This window comes from Buteo buteo, chromosome 15 (assembly GCF_964188355.1).
Source record: "Buteo buteo chromosome 15, bButBut1.hap1.1, whole genome shotgun sequence".
NCBI classification, from domain to species: domain Eukaryota; kingdom Metazoa; phylum Chordata; class Aves; order Accipitriformes; family Accipitridae; genus Buteo; species Buteo buteo.
Window position 1 is genome coordinate 738,247 of NC_134185.1, and position 22,165 is coordinate 760,411.

General features: G+C 39.7%; 1 protein-coding gene across 1 annotated transcript in view; it reads right to left on the minus strand.

Moving 5' to 3' along the window:
• The window catches only part of KHDRBS2 (KH RNA binding domain containing, signal transduction associated 2), a 273,194-nt gene that overhangs the window by 228,786 nt on the left and 22,243 nt on the right, over positions 1-22,165 (minus strand). Inside the window, exon 2 of the mRNA XM_075047019.1 lies at positions 1,443-1,559. Coding sequence (XP_074903120.1) covers positions 1,443-1,559 — 117 coding nt within the window. The remainder of the gene's footprint in view (positions 1-1,442; positions 1,560-22,165) is intronic.

Here is a 22,165-nt window from a genome sequence, read left to right on the forward strand (position 1 = left end):
GAAAAAAAATACCCTGAATTTTGTTTTTTCTGACATACTCATGAGTGAATGTAGTTACTGGCATGCTGGCACCATTCGTTATGATCAGATGAAATTCAAATGATATAATAAGAAGAGTGACCGATGTCAAAAATCAGAGAGCTCAGTCTAACCATTTGTGTTTTTAAACATCTTTAAGCTAGTAACAAGCCCTTCACAGTCCCCTGTCTGGGCAATCACTGCTCTTGGCAATAATAATCTGAGTGGGTGGCTGAGAATGGAGCTGGCAGATGCAGTACTGATGCAAATTACTGCTACTTAGCAGCACATGCATTCATTCATCCAGGGAGTCATTTTTTATCATTCCAGAAGTAAGCCAGAAGTCATAAAATACTTTACTTGTCAATATCCAGAAATAAAATCTGTAGTGTATTCAACATTTATTATCATAAAATATAATGTTAAATAGATAATTGAAGTGTCAGTATGCCCAATGTCATAAAGAAATCTCTGAAAAAATGAAATACATTCAGTGTGCCTAATTTGTCTGTTTTGTGGTTTGATTTTTCCAATATTGCAATTGAAGACCTCATAATGCGTGTGTGACTGCTGATATGCATTTCCAAGACCAAATAATGCCAACCATAAAATCCTGATTAGTCTTTCCGTTATTCTGGTGTATTATTGCTTTCATTATTTTAGCTACAGAGATGAATGACAGAGTGAAAGAAAGGAAAGCAGAATAATGCACAACATTACTAAAGGCAATATACAGTTCAGTGAAATTAGCAGTCATTATTTCTGTGTTGACCATAATACTGCTGTTCTACAGACTGTACAGTAAGATGCCATGATGCAATCAGTACTTGTTCTTTGGGTCAGATATATATGAAGCTGCCTTACCTTACAGATCATTACCTTAGGTGCATTGACCAGGCAGTGATTCCAAACACAAGGTTTTTCTTTTATAAATAGTGCATTTTGACAGACATTTAAGCAAATCATCCAGTTTGTTATCTTTTTTTAGAACTATGCCCTGAATAAATATTCAATCTTTTAAAAAAGTCCCATCTCTAAAGAAACAATAAACAAAAGAGAAAACCTATTTATGTACACCAATATTACAGCAGTAGTGTATACAAGCTATACTTTCTCAGGAGAAACAGATCTCTCAGAACAAATGAACTTTAAGCTGGTTTATCTTTCAGGTGAATTACCTATACAACAGTGGTAATACAGTAACTGTGGAGGTCTACAATTATATGGGAAGCAAGGTTTGCATAACAAGAGAAAAACTGTATTTAAGCAATTGATGTAACTTCAAATAAACAAACTAGCCTTGGAGTCAAAGTCTATTATGAGTATATTAATTGAGTCATTAATAAGTAGACAGGCAATCTAAGCGTAACAGCTAAACCACAAATGTTTCAACACTAATTGCAACCAGAATCCAGACACAGTACCTTAGCTTTATCCCTCATGGATCCCTTCCCCAGGATGGACATTTTTGCACCTGTTTCTTCTTGTAACCTCTTCAAGGAGTTTCCTCTTGGTCCAAGCAATTTCCCAACAAAATTGAACTAGAAAGCAAGTAAGAGAACTATTTTAGACCTAGAGGTGCTTTTTCAAAAACTTAATAAATCTTTACAAACAAGCTGCTTAAAAAAGAAAAGTTTACTGTCCTTTAAAAAAAATACTCCTACTTAGTTCTGAGCCTAATTCATTGGGATGTAAGTCTACAGAACTGAGGTATCCTCTCACGTAGTGCGAAAGGCAGTAAAAGCATTCACGGTTTATTTGAAGCCCAGGAGGCTTCTCTCTAGGGCAAAAATGGCCAGTCACTGCTCTGGTTTAGCTAACAGCTAAACAAGATCTTTGCTTATCAGATGGTTCTTGCTTCCACTTCAGCCAGCAAGAATATAACAACACAAACGCATCAGCCATGTCAATAACACCCAAACTCAGAATCAGGCCAGAGACTCCAGAATCCAAGCTGGCTTTCAGTCCAGTGTTTTAATTACAAACCACTTGTAACTTCCTTCAAATATTGGTTAAACCATCAAAGAAAGTAATATGTAATCACAGGAAAAATAAATACTTAAGGTGAAATTTACTGCCACCTAATCAAACCTAACTGATTCCAGCAAGATAACATGTCTATCCCATTTTGGGGTAGGATTTAGAGACGATGCCCCATCATGGCATCAACAATCCTATGTCTTGAAACTGTAGCTATGCTTCTTCCAGGGACCACTTGGCTTAGAAGAAGTTGTGGGCTTCAAATTGATTATTAAATTTTGTATGAAAATAAACCACACAGCGAGGAAGGAATGGCAAAGACTGAATTTCAACTTTAATACTAGAACTCGGACTTATGATGGAAATAAGATTTCCATGTCACATGTCATGTATGTGAAGGTTTATTAGACATGGCCAAGCAAACGGCAGAGCTTTTGATCCTCTGCAGGGACCCCCTCGCGGGCAGAATGCCTGTTCGCAAGTTACAACACCAAATCTTTTGTGCCACTTACGCATCACCAAACACAGAATAACCATCTACTGCTGCATCCTTTCAGTGTCTCTTAATATTAAGAAAAGCTGCCACTCGAAAGCTGAAAGAGCTATACCGCTATGTAAGTTTGGAAGAGACTACAAGGCGGCCAGCCAAAGCTCAACTCCATTTGTTCTCTGAATGGAATAAAACTATTAAAATACACTCTATGAAGATTTATGCTGACCAGTTATATTTAAACACTTCATAAACTGTCTAATAATTACCTTGACATATGGCTGCAAAGGACCGGTACGGCCAGCATAAACTATGTACAAAGTGGATTTTAATCACTTCGCAGGAAATAAGTGGCTAGGGATTTTAATTCTATTGATTATGTAGCAGACAGACACTCACAGTTCATCCACCTTCTAAAAAACACACATCAGGAAGCAAGCAGTTACTTACAACTAAATAACTGAATTGCTCTCAGTTCAGTTTTGTCTGAAGTTGCAGAAAAGCCAGTGCACTCTACCAGACATTCAACTGTTGTGCTCGGTCTTCCCGGCGTCAGTGAGCTCTAGGGCCACTGGCTACCCTCAGCACCAGTCTATAATTACAGAACTCCTGAAAGTCTGAAAGTACTCATAGAGGATCTTTGACTCAATAACTTATGAAAAATTAAACCCTTTATGTTCACATGTGGGTAAAAACAGCAGACAAGTAAAGAGAAAGTTTCAGTGAATAGCACAAACTGTAAGAAATTTGAAACACAACTTTATTAATCTTATTTATTTTATTAAGATGTGCTGGATAGGAACCTGAGCAGAACTACTTTTAATACTGGAAAGCTTAAGCTCCAGTTACGGTCACAGACACAGCCAAAGCATACAGCTGCTGCAAAGGAAAATTTGAAAACTCAGGCAGTTTGACTGCATATAATGATGACCCTTGTCCACAAACACGCATTCCTGGTACAGCCACTGTAAATGTAGATCTTATTTTGCAATCTGAGTTCTGATCCAATTCTGCCATGTATAAAAATTTTCTCCAAATAATAGTAAGACTAATTCTCTGGGATAATATCCAGTCATATTAGGAGAAGATAGCTGAGAAATGATGACATACAGAATAGAAAGTATTAACAGAAAGATTTCATTGCTGGGGAGAAAACAGACTTCCACTTGAAAAATATGGTTATTGTTGTATTACTGGATGTTTTTATGAGTGGCTTAACTTCTCAATCATATTTAAGAACATGAGCTAGGCTTTCTGTGCGCTTGTAGAAACCCTTCCTCATTTATGGCAAAGATTTTGCACATGATTTTTTTTCAGAGTTTTTAATCATTTATCTGGGGGAGACAAATGCACGTCTCCAGGGGAAAATGATCAGGTGATAGCAGGGGATGCTTTACTTATAATCAAATGCACATGATGCTTCCTGTGTCAGCAGCTGGGCAATAAACTTTTTCCTCTGCAGTATAAAACCTGACAAAGCATATAGCTCAGTAGATCTGTTGAGTATCCACAGCCAGTCTCCCCAACATCTTCCCCAACCAATATACACACAGTTTCACCAGGTTTATCTGCATCTTGATTCCTTTCACACTCTACCCTGCACAAGCAAGCAGACTGTAAGGTGCCCAAAGCCAACAGGCAGTCTTCTCAGCCTCCATCAAAGTTTTTGTTCATAAAACTTTTTTTTTATACTCATATAGCCAAAAATGATACCACACATGTGGACACACAGAAATGACTCTCTTTCCCCAAACTGTGCTGCTCCCACCTGTCTACAAAGCTTTGTGCTTACACACGGAGAATATTTATTGACAGTGTGAGACATTCTGCTCAAGTCTGTATGCTAGGACTGAATATTTAAAACCAAAGATTAGATACCCAACAAGTATACAGAAAATGGAGAATTCTTAAGAAGTAATTACATGAAATTTCTTACCAAAAAATTGCCTATGTTAGTAAAAAGCTTAGGTATGCGCTCCATGCATGAATGCATATATAATCACAGACTTGCTCATCTCCAAAACCCCTTGCAGTAAAACATGCTGCGCATCAACACACCTCACTTGCTTCAGGCTAAGTCACAGAAGAGAATCCCCAAATCTAACCAGGTGTTGTCAAGCTGGATCACAGCACAGGCAGTCTGTCTCCCAGTGTCAGCATTTATTATGTCAATACACCATGCATGGTTTCTACAAAATGCCAGAGATTAGTTATAGTCTGTGCTGTAAACAAAATGTGTACAACAGTTAGTTTTTAAAATATATCCTCCAGCTTACTTACAATGTTGTGATAGTCTAGTCTTAAGTGTACTACAGCACCTCATGAAGATCGCCACATGTATTTATTCTCATTGCCATGCTTGAACTTACCTCCTTTAATATGGACATGTCAAGTGCTGTTCTCAGAAGTCATAATACCAGCAGAATTGTCACAGAATTTAACAAATACACACACACATTTACAAGTTGATATTTACATAACATCTGATTTATATAATGTTGCATACTCAGGGGAAAGTTTCCTCAGTATATGGCATGTTAAAGCAAATTGTCCACGAGATGAGCGCTATGGGAGCTTGAACTCTGGAGCGGGCATCAGAGACAAACAGACGTGGCTCCACTTTGTGTCTGTGTTGTGTAAAAGAGGGGGAAAAGAAGGGCAGTGAACTTGTGCTGTAGAGAATCCGTAGCTAATACTAGCATATTTAAATGCCCTTGGCTCCCGGCATCGGAGCCCTCTCGCTGGGGAGGAGCCCCCCCACAGCTGCAGACGTGGCGAGCGGCACCAGGCAGACAGGGGCTGTTGGCTTCCATCGCTCCCTCACCTTTTAATGCTGAGAACTGCAATCAAACATCGGTCCTTACCTCGGCTGTCTACAGGGGACCCGCCTTCTTCTCAGTAAGTGATAAACTGCCCTTCGAATACCCGGACAGCCGCACAACGGTCAGTTCTCTGGCCAGACCCATCTCACCGGTGGCCTGGCACTGCTGCCCTCCTGACGCGTGCCCAGGAATGCCGTGGACCTCCCACGAGCCGGGAGAGGGGCCGCGAGGTCCGGTGGGGTGACGAGGGCTGTCTGGCACGGGGGTCCCCAAACCGGCGGCAGTCTTGGGCCGAGAACAGCCACAGGCACTCGGGACACCATCAGAAGCACCCTCAGAAGTACATCACAAGTTACTCCACCACAGGGCAGCCCGAAGTGCTCCCCGAAAAACCTACCCTATTCAAAACCACACTGTCTTTCTCCCCACCTCCCTTCCACACGTGGGGGCAAGAATGCTGGTAACCAACTAAGCAAGGACTCGTATAATTTGCTGTTATGTTGCAACATAAAGCTCTAACCTGCTAACCAGTTTCTGCGAGATTAAAAACTCCATTTAATATTAGTAAGGGTTTTGACTGACTACCTCAGGACGGCGTACCACAGGTATAACAAAGCTAACATACAGTTCACAGCATTAACATCTAAGCCTCAAACTAAATGCAGTGATTGGCAGAAAAGGCATGTTGACATTTAGAAGAGGATTTGTTTCCCTGTTTGATGTAGCCCAAATGCATCCCTACTAGAACTGTAACATTTCTTATTCTATGAAGAATATTTTAATTGGGTTTTACAAGCAGAAACAAGGAATATGCTTGCCATTCAGAAAAAGTGTTTGTGTCAGTGACCGTTTCTGTATTATACACGAATCAGTGTTCAGAACAGTAACAAAAACTAGATAAATATGGGACAGACAAATGCTTCCAGCTGTAAGATAAAGCAGCACAAAGCCCTGAATTGGGAGAATAAATTAATTTCTTCTAGAAACACCAAAACAGAAATAGCACAGCTTGGCAACATGAAATAGGTTTGTTACTTCTTAGTATGTTCTGTTCACCATTACCATCAGCTCCTTTGTGGAGCAACAAAGGGTCTTTCCATTTGCAGAGCTAGGTATCCTCACAAAAAGCTTTCCTTATTCATGGGAAAACAAAAAATCCTTCTACATTCAGTCCTGTGCTAAAGAAAAGGGGAGGAGACAAAGATATTATTCACTCCTGAATAAAACCTTACTGCTTAAGACCTGCTTATAAATTAGTTTTCTTCTAGTACTATTCTAGGACTTCTGATTTATTTTAGAATAGTGTTTATTTTAAAGAGTATCTCACCTTTTGATATGCACAAGGGAGTTCCCTTCATGTTAAGGGAGTAGCAGACAACTGTGAAGGCAAATTTTATTTTTCTCAACATTTTGTAAGCATAACAATGCCCAGCTGGAACTATTCTATGCGATGCTATGCTATAGCTCAGCAGATCCTGCAGAGTTCAAGTTCGCCTCCCTCTGTATGTAGCTGCTTACCCCAGTACCTCTTCAACATCTAGCACTTTTTGGCTTTTCCAAAATGGACTTAGTGTTCCAGATAAGGATGCAACACTATCTTTTATTACAGTGATGTGATGGTTGCAGTCTCTGGAGAAGAGCTTCTGAGAAACCTGTTTGGTAGGACTCAACGTTGCAGGGCTCTACTTCAGCAAGGCATGTCTGCCGGGTTGACCCTGGCTGGACACCAGGTGCCCACCAAAGCCGCTCTGTCACTGCCCTCCTCAGCGGGACAGGGCTGACTCCAGGACCTGGACTCCTGGATTCTCCACCTCCTCCCCCCTGTGGCACAGGGAGACGGGGAGTGGGGGTTGGGGTCAGTTCATCACTCGTTGTCTCTGCTGCTCCTTCCTCCTCAGGGGAAGGACTCCTCACTCTTCCCCTGCTCCAGCGTGAGGTGCCTCCCATGAGAGACAGTCCTCCAGAAACTGCTCCAACATGAGTCCTTCCCACGGGCTGCAGTCCTTCAGGCACAGACTGCTCCAGCGTGGGTCCCCCGCGGGGTCACAAGTCCTGCCAGAAAACCTGCTCCAGCGTGGGCTCCTCTCTCCATGGGGCCACAGGTCCTGCCAGGAGCCTGCTCCAGCGCGGGCTTCCCATGGGGTCCCAGCCTCCTTCGGGCATCCCCCTGCTCCGGCGTGGGGTCCTCTCTCCCCGGGCTGCAGGTGGAGATCTGCTCCCCCGTGGACCTCCCTGGGCTGCAGGGGGACAGCCTGCCTCACCGTGGTCTTCATCACCACGGGCTGCAGAGGAATCTCTGCTCCGGCGCCTGGAGCACCTCCTGCCCTCCTTCTGCCCTGACCTGGGGGGCTGCAGGGCTGGGGCTCTCACAGCTTCTCACTCCTCTCTCCGGCTGCCATTTCTGTTGCCCAGGGTTTTTTTCCCTTCTTAACTCTGTTCTCCCAGAGGCACTACCACCATTGCTGATGGGCTCAACCTTGGCCAGCGGCGGGTCCACCCTGGAGCCGGCTGGCGTTGGCTGTGTCGGACATGGGGGAAGAAGCTTCCAGCAGCTTCTCACAGGAGCCAGCCCTGTAGCCCCCCCGCTGCCAAAACCTGGCCACGCAAACCCAATACAGCACGTCAAGAGACAGCAACAGCAGAAACAGAAAATGAATGTACTCCAGAGGGGCTCCAGAGATCTACTCCAAAGGACACGTGCCAATGCTTTCTTAAAGTATTGCACCACTGAAACTTCACTGCAGCGGTCCAGGCAGCGAAGGAGAAGGCTGCCCTTTCCTACAGAGCTCACTGGGTCGCATCTCTTCATTATGCTTTAAACAATAACCTGATGCCAGGCCGCAGAGAGAAAAATGGACTCAAAATTAAATGCTCAAAGGGAAAATACAGCTTCTTGAAAACTGCGGGCCAAATTAATTTCTTGTTTAAATCAATAGAATTACCTCAAGAATAAATTAAATCCGAGTTAGAATCATTAAAGCTACTGTGACTAGATTTACCTAAGAAATAAACACTTTTTTTATTACACATTTTTTTATCATGAAAAGTGCTGGGAGTTCATATTTACTGTGTGCTTGAAGAAGATGCTGCAATATTTGCCTGGCTATTTACTAGCTTATAGCAAGCATCTAAATCTACAGTGAAAATATATTTTTGGCATAACTCCATGAAACAGATGGTCAGCGACTCTAGGCGAACATCTTCCAGATACAAGTCCACACTGAGATAGCAAAAATATCCCCTCACTTTTCATTTTTAGCAATTTCCTGTCAGAATTTGGTAAGAAGTTGTGGCGTTTAAATAAAGCAATTTAAATGAGCCTTAAAATTAAAAAAATTTTCTGATTTAAAAAAAAAAAAAGTTTGGTGTCTGATGTATCTTTATTCAGTTAAACTTTCTTAAGTCAGGAAAATTTGAATAGTTATTTCTCTAATACATGCATCAGCAGTGCAATTTATTATAATCTACTAATCTGCCAGACACCCAAACATTTTTTTTGCGTGTGATTCTGTTTTTAACTCCGACATGAGGTAATGGAGGAAAAGCCAAGGAACCAATTAAAGTTGCGGATCTATATTAAATCTGCAATTAACAAGTTCAAGGCGTTTATTATTTTAACTGCAGAGATATCCAGAGAGACTCATTGTACGAGGCACTGCAGAGACATGCAGGAAGACATGATCTTGACCCTGAAGAGCTGTCAAGTATGTTAAAAACAGGCCTTGTTGAATGTATGTGGCTACTATTGCTTATTTGGATGCTCAGGGAGTGACTGCAGAAACTCCTGCCATTAGAATCACAGGGCTCAGTTATGAAAGTCGGGATTACTCGTGGTACGTGCAGCAGGACCAGGTTCTGCTGACAGGAGGACCACACCGGAGCCTGCTTTTTCAACTCAGAAACGAGAAAGAGATCCTGATGTCACACTTTATCTTTGGCTTTTGCCTTTCTTACAATTCTTCTGCAACCTGGAATAAACCGCTTTTTCCTAGGCTTATCCCTATTTGGCCGGCCCAGCTGGGGCGGTGCGGGAGGCTGAGGGCAGACAGGAACAGCTCTCCGGCTTTTTTGCCCTTGTGGGGAGGTTAGAGCTGTTAGCAAACTAGTCGCCAGTCAGAGGTCATGACTGATCCCAACCCATGTCTACAAAGGGTCGGGAAGTTCTTTGAGGGCTGACTGCTCCTTAATGGAAAGCTGTTCAAGAAGAGCAGTATTTTCAGAAACTGCAGGGTACGCTGAGCTAACAATGATTTTTCCCTTGTATTTAAGTCACATTCTATTGAACCAAGGGCAAGGGGCCTCTTTAGGACAAAAAGCAACCCCCTGTCCTTTAACATTGATCCTAGCCAAGCCTGAAATAGTCAACTTCTACTATTTAGAAATAAGTAAAATACAAGGTAAGTAATAAGTTGTTCTTGGAATTGTGTATCTAAGACTGGGTCATTTGAAGGACATTATCTAAAACAGTGTTTCTACGAATGCTAACAATTCAGACTGCAGAAGTGCACCACTAACCTTCTTCCAAAGTGCACAATTAAATAAGTTTATATTGAGCGTATACAGAGGTATGGAAATAGGTACTAAGACTACAACACTTAAAAGCACAATACACATTCGGCTTTTTGGGCTCGTTCTTCCACAGACACATAATTTACTGGTCACAGTAATAAATACCATCTGCTCTTTGCTAACTGGCAGCAACCTACCAACTTTTTTCTAACTTGAAGAGTTTGGAACATAAAAGGAAGATCTAAAGGAGCTGTAATACAGTGGGATTTCCAGCACATCATCTTATTCTTACTGAGCTGAATATGATTTCATATTAGGTGCAAGATTTCTCTTTGCCAGATACTATATTTGCGAAGTTAAGTTCTAAGTCAACAAGAACCAGGGTAAGTTAGGGTTGAATACTCAACCATAAAACTGATGTATCTTTCCCATGTATGTTAGTGATAGCAGACTAACAAAAATGTAGCATAAAACTCAAATTTCTTTTCAGTCAAGGAAATTATAAGAACTGTTCATTTGCACCCAGTATGCTAATGAACTGATTTAACACACATGCATATAGTATCTAATTTTGTAGACAGCATTGTATTAAATCACAAATGGTTTATGTTAATCTAATTAAAAACTCTGTTAGTCAACTTGATTTCGCCCTTCATTATTAATGTAATTATACTTACAACGGCATTTATATATCAATTTACATATACTGAGCACTATGCAAACATTAATTTTATTCTCAAGTCACGTTCATAATCAAAGCAAAGCATTACTTTAAATTGATTGACATATGCAAACTCACATAGCTCTATGGAAATTAAACCAGCCTGTGAAAGCACTCAAAAACATTTTACAAAATTCTGGTTCTTCCCCCTCCCCCCTACATTTTCTATATTGTTGGGGTGGGTTTTTTTTGTCCTTATCACTAAGGACAAATGCAAGAAAATACAATCTTTCTTCCTTAGAGCTCATTACCTTCTACTTTTTCTATGCTTAGAGAGGAAAACCAAGTATCTTTCAAGATTTTTTAATGAGGACTTGGCTGATCTGAAGTGGTAATGCAATAAAATATTTTAAGAGGAGCAAAGCATTCCAGAACAACATTGACAAGGTGAAAACAGTTAAGTAATACTGTGTTAATTCAGAGACCCGAACTGGTGCTGAATTCTGTTCCCAAGGTGTTCAGGTAGGACATTTGTCCAATTCATACTTAAATTTCAACTGTTTCAAGTGAAAATTGTGGAAATTTAAGACAACAGATACTGTCCTCTACTTGTCCATTCAATCAAACGTGGCAGGACAGAACACAAACTTGGACAACACACAGTAAATACTGCTGGATATATTGTCGCTGTTCATGAGCTTATTCTCGAAAGCCACATACTGCAGCACTCTTCCAAGTGCAGACTGCACACTAATGGAATAGGCCTGTTCTTAGTTGTTTTGCTCACTCTGATGAGCTTATGGAAGGAAAATAGTCAGCATTAACTCTGTATCTGGCAGAGATGCCTTTCCATTGGTTTACATCGCAAACGTACTGAGTATGTAAAGATCCTCTCCACTCACCAAACCGAAACTGCGCTGGCTTGCTCTACAGCATGCAAACCAGAGGGTCTGCAGAGCCTCCCCCTCCCCAGTACGCAGGGCTAATTGCAATAGCAGTAACCAATGCAGCAGATCCCTGAATTCACATTTCATTTAACACTGCTGATTGTAAAAAAAACTTAACATATATATATAATCGCTCTGTAATTTGACATAAATGTAACAGATTTGCTAACTGTGAAGAATCAATCACTGTGTTAAATATGCATACGAGGAATGTGATTTTTTTCCATTATCAGTATTTGTCAATGCTTATAATTTGCCAAGTTGATAGCCCATAGTACTCACTAACTACAATTTAGAATACCTACTCAGTGTCATCACAAAACCAGAAATTATAGAGTTTTATAACATCTGAGTGTCAAAAGCATCTAAAAAAGTGAGACTGCTTTGCTGATGGCATCCCTTTGCAAGTGACATAACTGTGTTTCAGACTTAGTTAATGTACCACACAAAAAAGTACTTTCCGGGCAACACTTTGACAGAAGAACAAGACATACTGTATGTGACAAATGAGCTGGCAAGCATGAGCTGGAGAGCCAAAGTGGCTTTGAACAACCCAGGCTGCAATATCTAACAGTATCCAGGAAGGAAGTCTTGCCACTGCAATACAGCAACTGTGAACAAAACTGTGGCTAGCATGCTCCTACCTGATAACATATTAAATGATCTGCTAATTTTTTTCACTTGCACCTTTTTTCTTATCCCTCACCCCAGGCTAAGATCGGATTCTCACTTAAAAGAGTATTATAGAAGTAATACTGAATTCTCCTCTAACACAAGATTAAGAAATGCCTCAGGTATATTTAATAACTATCTAGTTTATCTAATATTTATTCCATTGTAATTACCCTGCTACAGCACATCTACAGTCTTCAAGAAGTGTTCATGAATGTGTTTGAGGTAGCTGGCAAACTCAATAATTATTTTTGAGAGGTAGTTACAATGTGATGAAGAACTGGTTATTACTAACATAAAAGCGATGAAATTGGTTTATATAAAATTATAAGATATGGAGAAGATGAGCAATGAGTCAAAAAGAAAATGATTCAGAGATGTTTACAGCATGGGATTCATGGCAAGTCTTAAGGAAACATGACAAAAATATCCTTTCACTATCACAATTACTCTTAATTTGTGCAATCTGAGTCTACTGTATACTTTGGAGAAAAACACATGTCATTAAAGAAAATTAATGGAACATTCAATGTACTCAGTTTCTCCTTATTTTCATGTAAATGGTTTTAAAGTGCTCTGATGTAAACTGCTAAATGACAGCTTTCAGAGCTAATCAATATTTTTGTTTTATACTAAAAGGAATTTTTTAAACGCCGTTGTCAGTCGACCTGTATGTATACAAATAAGTCTGTGTATCTTAAATGAACTCCATCAAAAATCTTTTACTGTAATCTCTCATTTCTTTATAAGCAGCGCACAGTCCCCATTGACCTGAAATCTAGAGGTAATCAATGTGCCAATGTCTCCGAGCAAAATTTAGTACGGTGTATCTGAAAACAAATACTGTAAATCAAGCACCAAGCAGAAACAATAATTTATTAGGAGCTATAAATATCTTCCCATTCTATACAAAATGGTTCCTTATAACTGAGATTTCCCTGTACTTCTGGAAAACGCAAGCCAGAAAAAAATGTACCAGTTAAAAACATATTGGGCATGTTTCCCCTTTTAAGCAGTTTTGTTCTTAGCTCTTTGTCTTAGCCTGTATCATTAGCAATTCTAACACGCTTAGCTAATTGCTATGAATCCTTACTGGGTTAAAGTGACTCTACACAGCTAATCAGATCAGTTTCCTTTTAGTTGCAACTGCAATTTCAATCCCATTATCCCATTAAAAATAAAACCCACTACACATTAGAATTATTAAAATAGAACACTATTTAGGACAAACTTCAGGAATAAAGACTGTTCTAGCCTTACCAAACAACAGATTTCTGTTTAGTTTCATTAATTCTATTTTTGCACAATCCAAACTAGCTCATATAGATGTATACAAGGCAGCTAAAAATTGCCAACAGTTAGTGGGCTATATTACACTGGGGAGCAGTGTCCCACAAGAAATTGTGTAAACTGGAGAATTTCAACTTTAAGCTGACTACAATATACATTATACAGTATATCATATGCAACACAGGACTGCTTTCTATTTCAAAGATTTGCGTTGATGAGTTCCGGCTCATTTCATTCAAAACAATTGCAATGTAATGACCGTATTGTGATTTGGATTACGTGTCTGCGCAGATTTGCAAAACCCAAGTTTACGTTTCTCCGCGCTGGAGCAGGCGGGCAGAGCACTGCGCTCGGTTCCGCAGGCAAGCAGCTCTTCCTCCTGCCTGGGCCGGACTGCCGAAATCACGAAACTGCTGAGCAGCGGAGGATGCGCAGGCTGCGTATCCGCAGGTACGCAGCGTCAGGAGACAAACTCAGCGCTGTAGGTCGCTGGGCGCTGGCACGGCCAGCGTCGCTACAGCTGCCCAGGCCAGGCTTTGGACCGGCCAACGAGCCCTCTCCCGCACAGCCTCTGAGCAGCCCTTGGGAATTAACTGGGCTGGGAATGATTCCCAAGATGCGTTTTTTCTGAAGTCATCTTTTTACAGAGGATAGGCGATTTAATGCGACGGACATGGCTCGACCGTAACAGCTGGCCACGGAGCCTAACAGGCATCGGCACTGCTTCGTTTGCCAGTGTAGATGCAGCCACGTGCACATTGGTTACAGCTGAAACCCAAGAGCAAAACATTTATTGTCTCTGCTGTGCTAAAGTTTCATCTTGATTCGATTAATGTTATAAGACTCTTAAAATCCTGTGAAATGTTTGCATTAAAATAGAATTTCCTACATACAAAGTCATTCAGTTTTTAGAGTATTATACATAAATATTAATCACCTAAATCTCTTTCCCTGTAAGGCTGAGACAAGATTATCGATTACTATTCTACTCTTAGGAGAGAGAAGGCATGAACTCACTCCTTATCCTAAAGCACTTTTTAAAAACTGTAAGACAGATAGCATAACATTCCAAATAAATGCAATGAAAGTGTTTTGAAGGAAGAGGAACAAAATATGACTTTCCCCTTTCTACTCAGCTAAGTCAACCACAGTAACGTGTTCAACTGTGTTGAAAAAACGGTTTGGAGTGCATCACCAAACCTAAGGAGTTTTGTCAAACCACATTCTGCAACACCTCAGGAATAAAGCACACTATCTCATTAAAAACAGGCATTATGTGACATGTAAACCATGCAATTCAGTACAAAACACAAATAAAGGCAAAGACCAAGAATTCTATGGATCAAGTGAATGTTAATTCATGTATTTTGCAAAAAAAGTATGAAGTAGTATTTCACAGTGTCTGAATGATGCATTACAGAAACATATTTAACCTAGTATAAATATCTGAATGAACCTATTAGAAATATTTAGGTGATTTGGGAAAATTGTGGGTAAGATGAGCACATTTTGTCTTCCAGGATGTGCTGGGCATAGGCGCTTTCAAGGTGCTATTGAGGAAACCTAGAAGCCACAGAACGGGAGATGAAGTTTCTTGTCACAGGCTGCGCCCAGGTCAAGAGTTAAGGAAGAAAGTAACTGGAAGAGGTGGACCGTCCCATGCCAATACTGAGTGTTTCACTACACATTTTGTGTTGTACAAATCACTTAGGCAAGGAGCAGAGCTTTACTTTGGTCTGGACTTCCAAGGGAACACAGGGACGCGTTGGCTGCGCTAGGATCCCTGCGGGGCGCACCGCAGCGATGGAGGTTACGGCCTTTGCTGCTACAAACCCACGACAGGTAACTGTGGAAAGCAGAGAGCTAAAAGCGAAGTCTGAAAGGCACCGGCGAACAATGCAGACGAAGGCGCTGGGAACCGCAGCTGCAGAGCGCGCTGGTAGCAGGCTGCGGGTGGAAGGCTGACCCCGGCGCCCACGGTGCGGGTGCCGGCAGCGCGGTCTGCTCCCCACCTCAACCGCGGCCGCGGCCGTCCACCCCAGCTGGCCGCTCCGGGGGCACCTCACCGCGCGGACAGGGTGCTGCCATCGCCTCTTCTCTGCGTTTAAAACGGCAGGGGAAAGCCCGTACAAACAACTGAGAGGTGCCCCTGTGGAAGAAGGTGCTAGGTGGAAGTTTGAGCCTTTGTTTACATAGTGGTATTAAAAACAGGTATTTGAAACAAATCACAAAGTGGAGCGGTTAAACCACATTTAGCTCTTGTTTGGATGCATTTATTCAGAACTGATGCGGTCTTATTTTGAATTAATCTCTGAACCAAATAAATACAGTACTGATCAGGGCAGCAAAATTCATTGCACTTAATTTTCCTAAGAATCGCAGAGCAAACATGCTCCTTTCATGCCAAAAAGGGTACAAGTCTAAGTCTTCTGCCTTTTTTTACAGAGGGACACTGAACACCTTGTAAACCCTTTCTGACACCAAAAACAAAGCTGTCTTATATCCCTATTGAGAGGAGTTGATTATTTTGCAGTACTGAGTGAAAAATTAAGAGTTATTTCAAAGGCAAAATATCACCTTTCCACCATAGCTAAATGAGGAATTTTTCAGCCAGATGGTATAGGTTTTGGAAAATTATGCTGTGTAACAGAAAATATTTAGAAAAAATTAATTACAGCAATCACTGCTGCATCAACTGTAGTATTAGTCAGATCCTTTAACATTTATCTCACATTCACTGTATTAACCTCTCTCCAATTCGGAAGCATCAAACATTTTGTTTAACAAATACTTCTTACTTCAGTGAAACAACATAATTACTGAGATGAAGACACTTCAACATAAGGCAAACACACTGTGAGGATATCAGACAATGTTAATGAAAGACAATGAATGTAGACAAATTTTCCGCCCTTAAAGACCTGGCTGGGAAAATAATAAAAAACCCCCACCCAATTCTATTCTCCCCTCTTGGCAGTCACGGTTTTGTTGTTACTACACAAGGAGGGCATTTTTTTTTAATTTATTTTTTTCCATTTTGACTTTTATCTTTCAGTTCCACATCTTCTAACCTAGCAGGTTCTGTGAGAAAAACATTTGGCTTTGATTTCCATGTTTGGTACACCATGCACAATTCTCTAGTCCTCAACAAATTCCTGTATCTCAAAACTATTTCTGACAATTAGCTTCATTCAGAGCATCGCAAAAGAAACCGGCTCCTGGGGATACTAAGTCAAGGACAGCTTACAGGGAAAATTACCAACATGGGTATTTCTTGACCTTTTGCCATTCTTTGATTTCTGAGCTTTTGCAGCTCCAAGTCTCTGCCCATCATCGTGCTGTTTCAGGCAACCTAGAACAACCTTGGTACAACTTTAAGAGGAAGAAAGTGGTTTCATTGAAACAGATTTTTTTGAGAAGAATTTTTTTTTTTCTGAACAGAAAGAGGTTTGAGAGAAAGGTAGCAACCAGCTTTAGCGATGCGTGTTCAGAGACATCAGTGCTCTTGCAGATGGTTATGCAGAAGTACTAAGACATTTCTGTAAGATCATTTCCTCTGCACGGTTTCAAGTAAAGAGTTGGAGAATGAAACGAAGATTAAAATGTAGGGCAGAGAAAGGGTCACTAATATCTGGAATAACTAGACTAATCAAATGACAGAAGACAACTAACATCACAGTGTAGGCTATCAGCTTATTTTTATGATTAAAAAAAAAAATCAAAACAAAATTATCTCTCTTCCAGCAATGTGTTTAATGCCCTCAAACCCAGCAAAGTTAAAAGATGCTGCAGAAGCTTGATGCCTCAAAGCATCAGATCCTTCCTTTGAAAACTGTCCAGAACAGCTGGTCTTGCCATTCAGTAATGCTATTTCATTAAACCTTTCCTTCTTTGTATGAAGGAATATCTTCAATAACTATTTGAATATTCTTGAAAAGCCTGTTAAGCAGATAGCAGACAATATAAAGGCAAACAATTTGTGAAGGAATCCCTTTCCTGTAATACCAATGATTATGTTAATACAGCATTACGAGATAAAAGTTCCATCATATAAATGTACATAAAACAGACATTCAGCTATTCATGGCCATTAAAATGAATTCATGTTAAGCAAAGATCTTTCACAGGAGATCGTGAAAACAAGAGGACTTCTGTAATAATACACTGAGACCCTTTTTAAAAGAACACTAGCTGTTTATGCGCTCTTCTTGCCAACATTTCATCTTCTTGTTGAGCCTAACGCTACACTTAAACCTGTGCTATCTCCGAACACCAGCCGGTTGCTACTAATCAGTCCTGGGACGATGCCATGAAACGGTGCTGCAGATTTACACAGCACAATCTGGTTCGTTCTACACCTGCTCTCCACTGCCTCAGTGGCCTCTGGGGAATCGCCACTGCTGAAATCCGTCGTACCTTACAAAGCCGCTGCGGCGGTAGGAAAATACGGAGCAGTGACCTTTGCCTGTCTCCTGACTAGTGCTCAGCAGTGAGAGCCCTGGCAGAACGAGAGTCCGGGTGCGCTGTTTGCAGAGTGTTGGCTGTCCTTCAGCACAGCAGTGCTATCTGCTGCATTTTATACAATTAGAAAATTAAGTGGCTCCAGTACTGATACTGCTACAGAAGCACCGCAGAAATCATCCTAGAAATCCCAATGCACCGAAGCCAGTACTCTAGGAATACTATTAGGCTGACAAAGTGTTTCTTAATTAAACACTCATCAATGCTGATATCATAAGGATGCTCTTGAATTAAGATACGATCTATGTGACCTTTTGATTTCTATGCTGTCTATTCCTCATGGAGAGTTCCGTTAACCCTCCTCTGAGTAGATAACTAAAATTCAGCAACTGAATGATTGCTGGCTTAATTATTTGTAGTTTTCAGACTTCTTAACAGTTTGTAGTAAAGTATAATTGAACTTTCTATTGACTAGAAAAAAAATTACTCTGTGAATGATGTCATGTGCCCAAACCCTGTGGTCCACTACTGTATAATTAATCCTTTTTGTTCTATCCCTTCTTTAACAAAAGGGTTTGGAACGTCACTCTTGAGACCGAATCTTGTTTCCCAAACTAAACTGACATGCAGACTTCCGTGGCTTTAAAGAGGACCTCATCCCAAAAGGTATAGTTCACAATATCCTTGAAATGATAATACAGACATATATACAACAACATATATATAACATAAAAAAATAACAATATATGTAACATTACATATAACGTATATAATATTTGTCTTACAACCTACTTCCAGTGTTCTGCTCTTTGCATCTTCAGTCCTCGGGTGTTAGTTGTATTAGGAGGGCATCTACAGAAAATTTTCAATATTATGATGATCTACAGCTATAAGGAATCAATTTGCACAATGTAATTCCCAGACCTCTTTATCCTATGAAGTGCAAAGCATTTTACAGCATTACCCCTAGAGCATTGTGCCTTCATCATTTTAATCCATACAATTGTTTGCTGTAAAAAAGCATATATGCACACATATACACACACAGAGGTAATAACTGTAGAAATCAACCTAATTTTTAAATGTGCTGCTTTAAATATGCAACCTAAAAATAAGTTAGCAGTGATATGTAAATATTGGAAAAACTATGTATCAATGCTGAATTTTCACATAACAAAAGCGGTATTAGAAATAATTTAATAAACTGTCAGAAAGCATTCATTTCCTTTTTTTACACTGAAGAAGCAGTTTCATTTTTCATGTAAACTGAGATTAGAAGATAAAGCCTTGTCACGGAAGGCATTTAATCTGATAAAAACTAATCAGTTTTATGGAATTTGCACAGGATGCAAATGCAAGAAATCTTTCAATATTTGTTGAATTGAAATCTAATAGAATTTAAATTTCAGTGAAATATTGTCCTGTTTGGGGGAGTGAAAGTTGGCCAGGTCAAAAACAAGTCAGGGAACATTGGACAGTCTAACAGTATGGCCAATTTGGCTCAAGTGCCTGGCAATATTCTCTAGCACTTACTCATTTAACAAACTAGTTCTGGCCTAAGGGACAACTCCTACTGTTGTGGCTTAAATGAGTCTTTAAGTTAGTCCACTGCCCACTGGGTAGGGATCACAAAGCACCAAATTCAGGATGAAGAAACTGAAGTTCAGTACTTCAAAATTTCCTGCTTCACCTTTGCTGAAATTAATCAAAATACCATGAAGAATCTAGATTGTTGTTTAAAAATGATTTTTTTTAATTTTTTTTTTTTTTTTTACAAAAGAGATTTTAATTTCAGGATGAGTTTATTATATAAACAAACAGACACATAACAGAGCTGTGGTAATAATCTTCCTCTATAAAATTCTGTTATTCCTAAATTAGGCAGTTCAAAATTTTTGTCCTGCAACAACGATATATATAATATGCAACAGAACCTCATAACAAAGTGTTTAAAGAAGACTTTAAGCTCCTTTTTATTAAACTTCTTTCTTTATCATAACAATAATTTTCTCCTCGTATCCAAAAGGTGTCACCTTCAGGAAAGACACTGTTTTAAACATGATTAAAAATGGAAGAGACACCAAGTAATTTTAAGTGAGAGTCTGCATATGATACCAAAGAAGTTCAGCATAATCTTCTTGTGCTCAAACATGCACATATCCCAAAATGCTTCATTCAAAAAGAACTGAACAGTTGATAGTAAAAACTGTGAGAAACCACTAATCTGTTAGAAATCAAATAATACCAGAGTTTTCTTTAATATGGGTTCAGTAGCTCTAGGACTATTTCATCAAGAAACACCAAGGCACATTTCATGCCTCTATTTTCAAGCCACGTTTGTTTGACATGTTCACCAAGAGATTAATTTAAGGTCTGAAGTACCACACAACCTAAGTCTGTTATTATCGGCTCAAAATACACGTGGCACAGTACGCATTAGAAACCCATTTGGCAGATTTTGATTAGTGACTGTCTATTATCACGCCTATTATGAACTTATCTTAGCTTTTCTTGACATCTAAAAATAGCTCATCACTCCTTCTTCTGAACAACCTATGTACTAATCTTAATACATGGTTAATGGATCTCACGTTCCCATGAGACAAAGCTTGGTTCAAAAGTAAGACACTTCTTCCAAAAAAAACTGACAAGAAAACATGGGAACTAACAACTCCACACACAGAACACTTTTTTGAAAAATATACATTAGATATTTACTGTCTGATAGACGTGTTTTTAATGTATAACTAATTAAGTACTCCACAATTGCGAAAGTATAGCAGTTAGCACCTCCTCAGGAAATACTGATGTCAAGGTTTTGAGAGAAAAATTTGCATGTGCACTGTTATTTTTATTAGTTTATAGTAGTCAAGAAAAGGAAAGAAAGTAGTCAGGCAGGTTTTCATTTCAGTGTTTTTTAACAAAAGTTTGGTTTTTCTATTACAAAGTATCTTGGGTTTTCTCCAAGCACAGTAAAAAAGAGTTGTCTCTGCCAATCAAGCAGTATGAGTGATGGATAGTCACCCATACACAGCCCTAGAAACATTCACCAGCTGTGCAAACCCCCCCACACCAGTAACTGGAACAATCTCTCTCCAAAACAACCATTCTAGGAAAATTTTCTCAAAGTGATTTGCTGACTGCCATGCAGACGGAAATAGTTCTGCTCTGATTCATTAATGATTGTATGGTAATGTCTCAGTAACTATAAAGAGTACTTGTAAAATAGTCACCTGCCATTTGAGGCTCTTCTATGACCAACCAGATAACTGTGTGCAGAGTGCCTCACAGTTCAGGCTGAATAGAACAATAATCTAGATTGCATTAAATAAATATACTGATAAATGAATGACTGCTAAAAGCATATATTGTTGCTAATTAGAAGTGCAACACATTTCAGTCATTTTTTTCTAACTGGACACACTGGTTTTTCTGTCATGTTTACTTCTCTTTTACTTACATAGCTTAGAACCATCTTATTCAGAGGCCTATCTTAAGTAGTAAAGTTAGGATATATGGTCAAAGACGCCTGAGGTATCTTTAAGTTACCACAGAGGAAATGAGGATTTCAGAACTGATCTCTGGGGATGCTAGAACAGCATGTGGGGGATAAAGGTGGTGAAGTGACTGGCAGGATACGAAGCTGGGTGATCATCAGTCAAAGATTGCTCCTTCTGGCCAGTTAGGAAAGAGTAAAAGAATTATTCCCCATCCATGACTTACAGCTACCCCAATGCTTAGAAATCATGTAGGAGGATTGAAGAAGAGGTAACATGAGAAGCTGTGAGAACAGGGCACAACTTATTTTTTACTCTCCTCTCTATGAAAAAGGAAACAAGCCATTTACTGAAAAGTGTCTACTGATGTTACAAATATATAAATAGATACTAGGTCTGCCTAACTCTTATTCATTTTTTCCAAATATGTATTTTCTTTCCCTTCCTCTCTGTGAAGAAAGAGCTGGGAGAATATACAAAGACTGATTACTGAATGTTCTTTTTCTTCTCTTTATAAATTCTTGCAGATGCTATATTGATGTTTCTGAAAATATTGGAATAATGTGTCCTGTTTCTGAATTATAGTTGTTTCTCAATCAAACTCAATATTAGAATGTAATACACTTCCAGTGTGAAGTCACAATAAAGTGGATGATGCTTTTTTATAGGCGCATTTATAGTCCAGCTGATTAAGACTGAAGGTTCATGACCTTAAAAAGTATTTTAGAAGAGGGAATACCTGAAAGACAGAATGATTGTGAGAAAGAAACCAATAATGGTAATTATTTCAAATTTAAAAATCGCCAAATAGTATTATT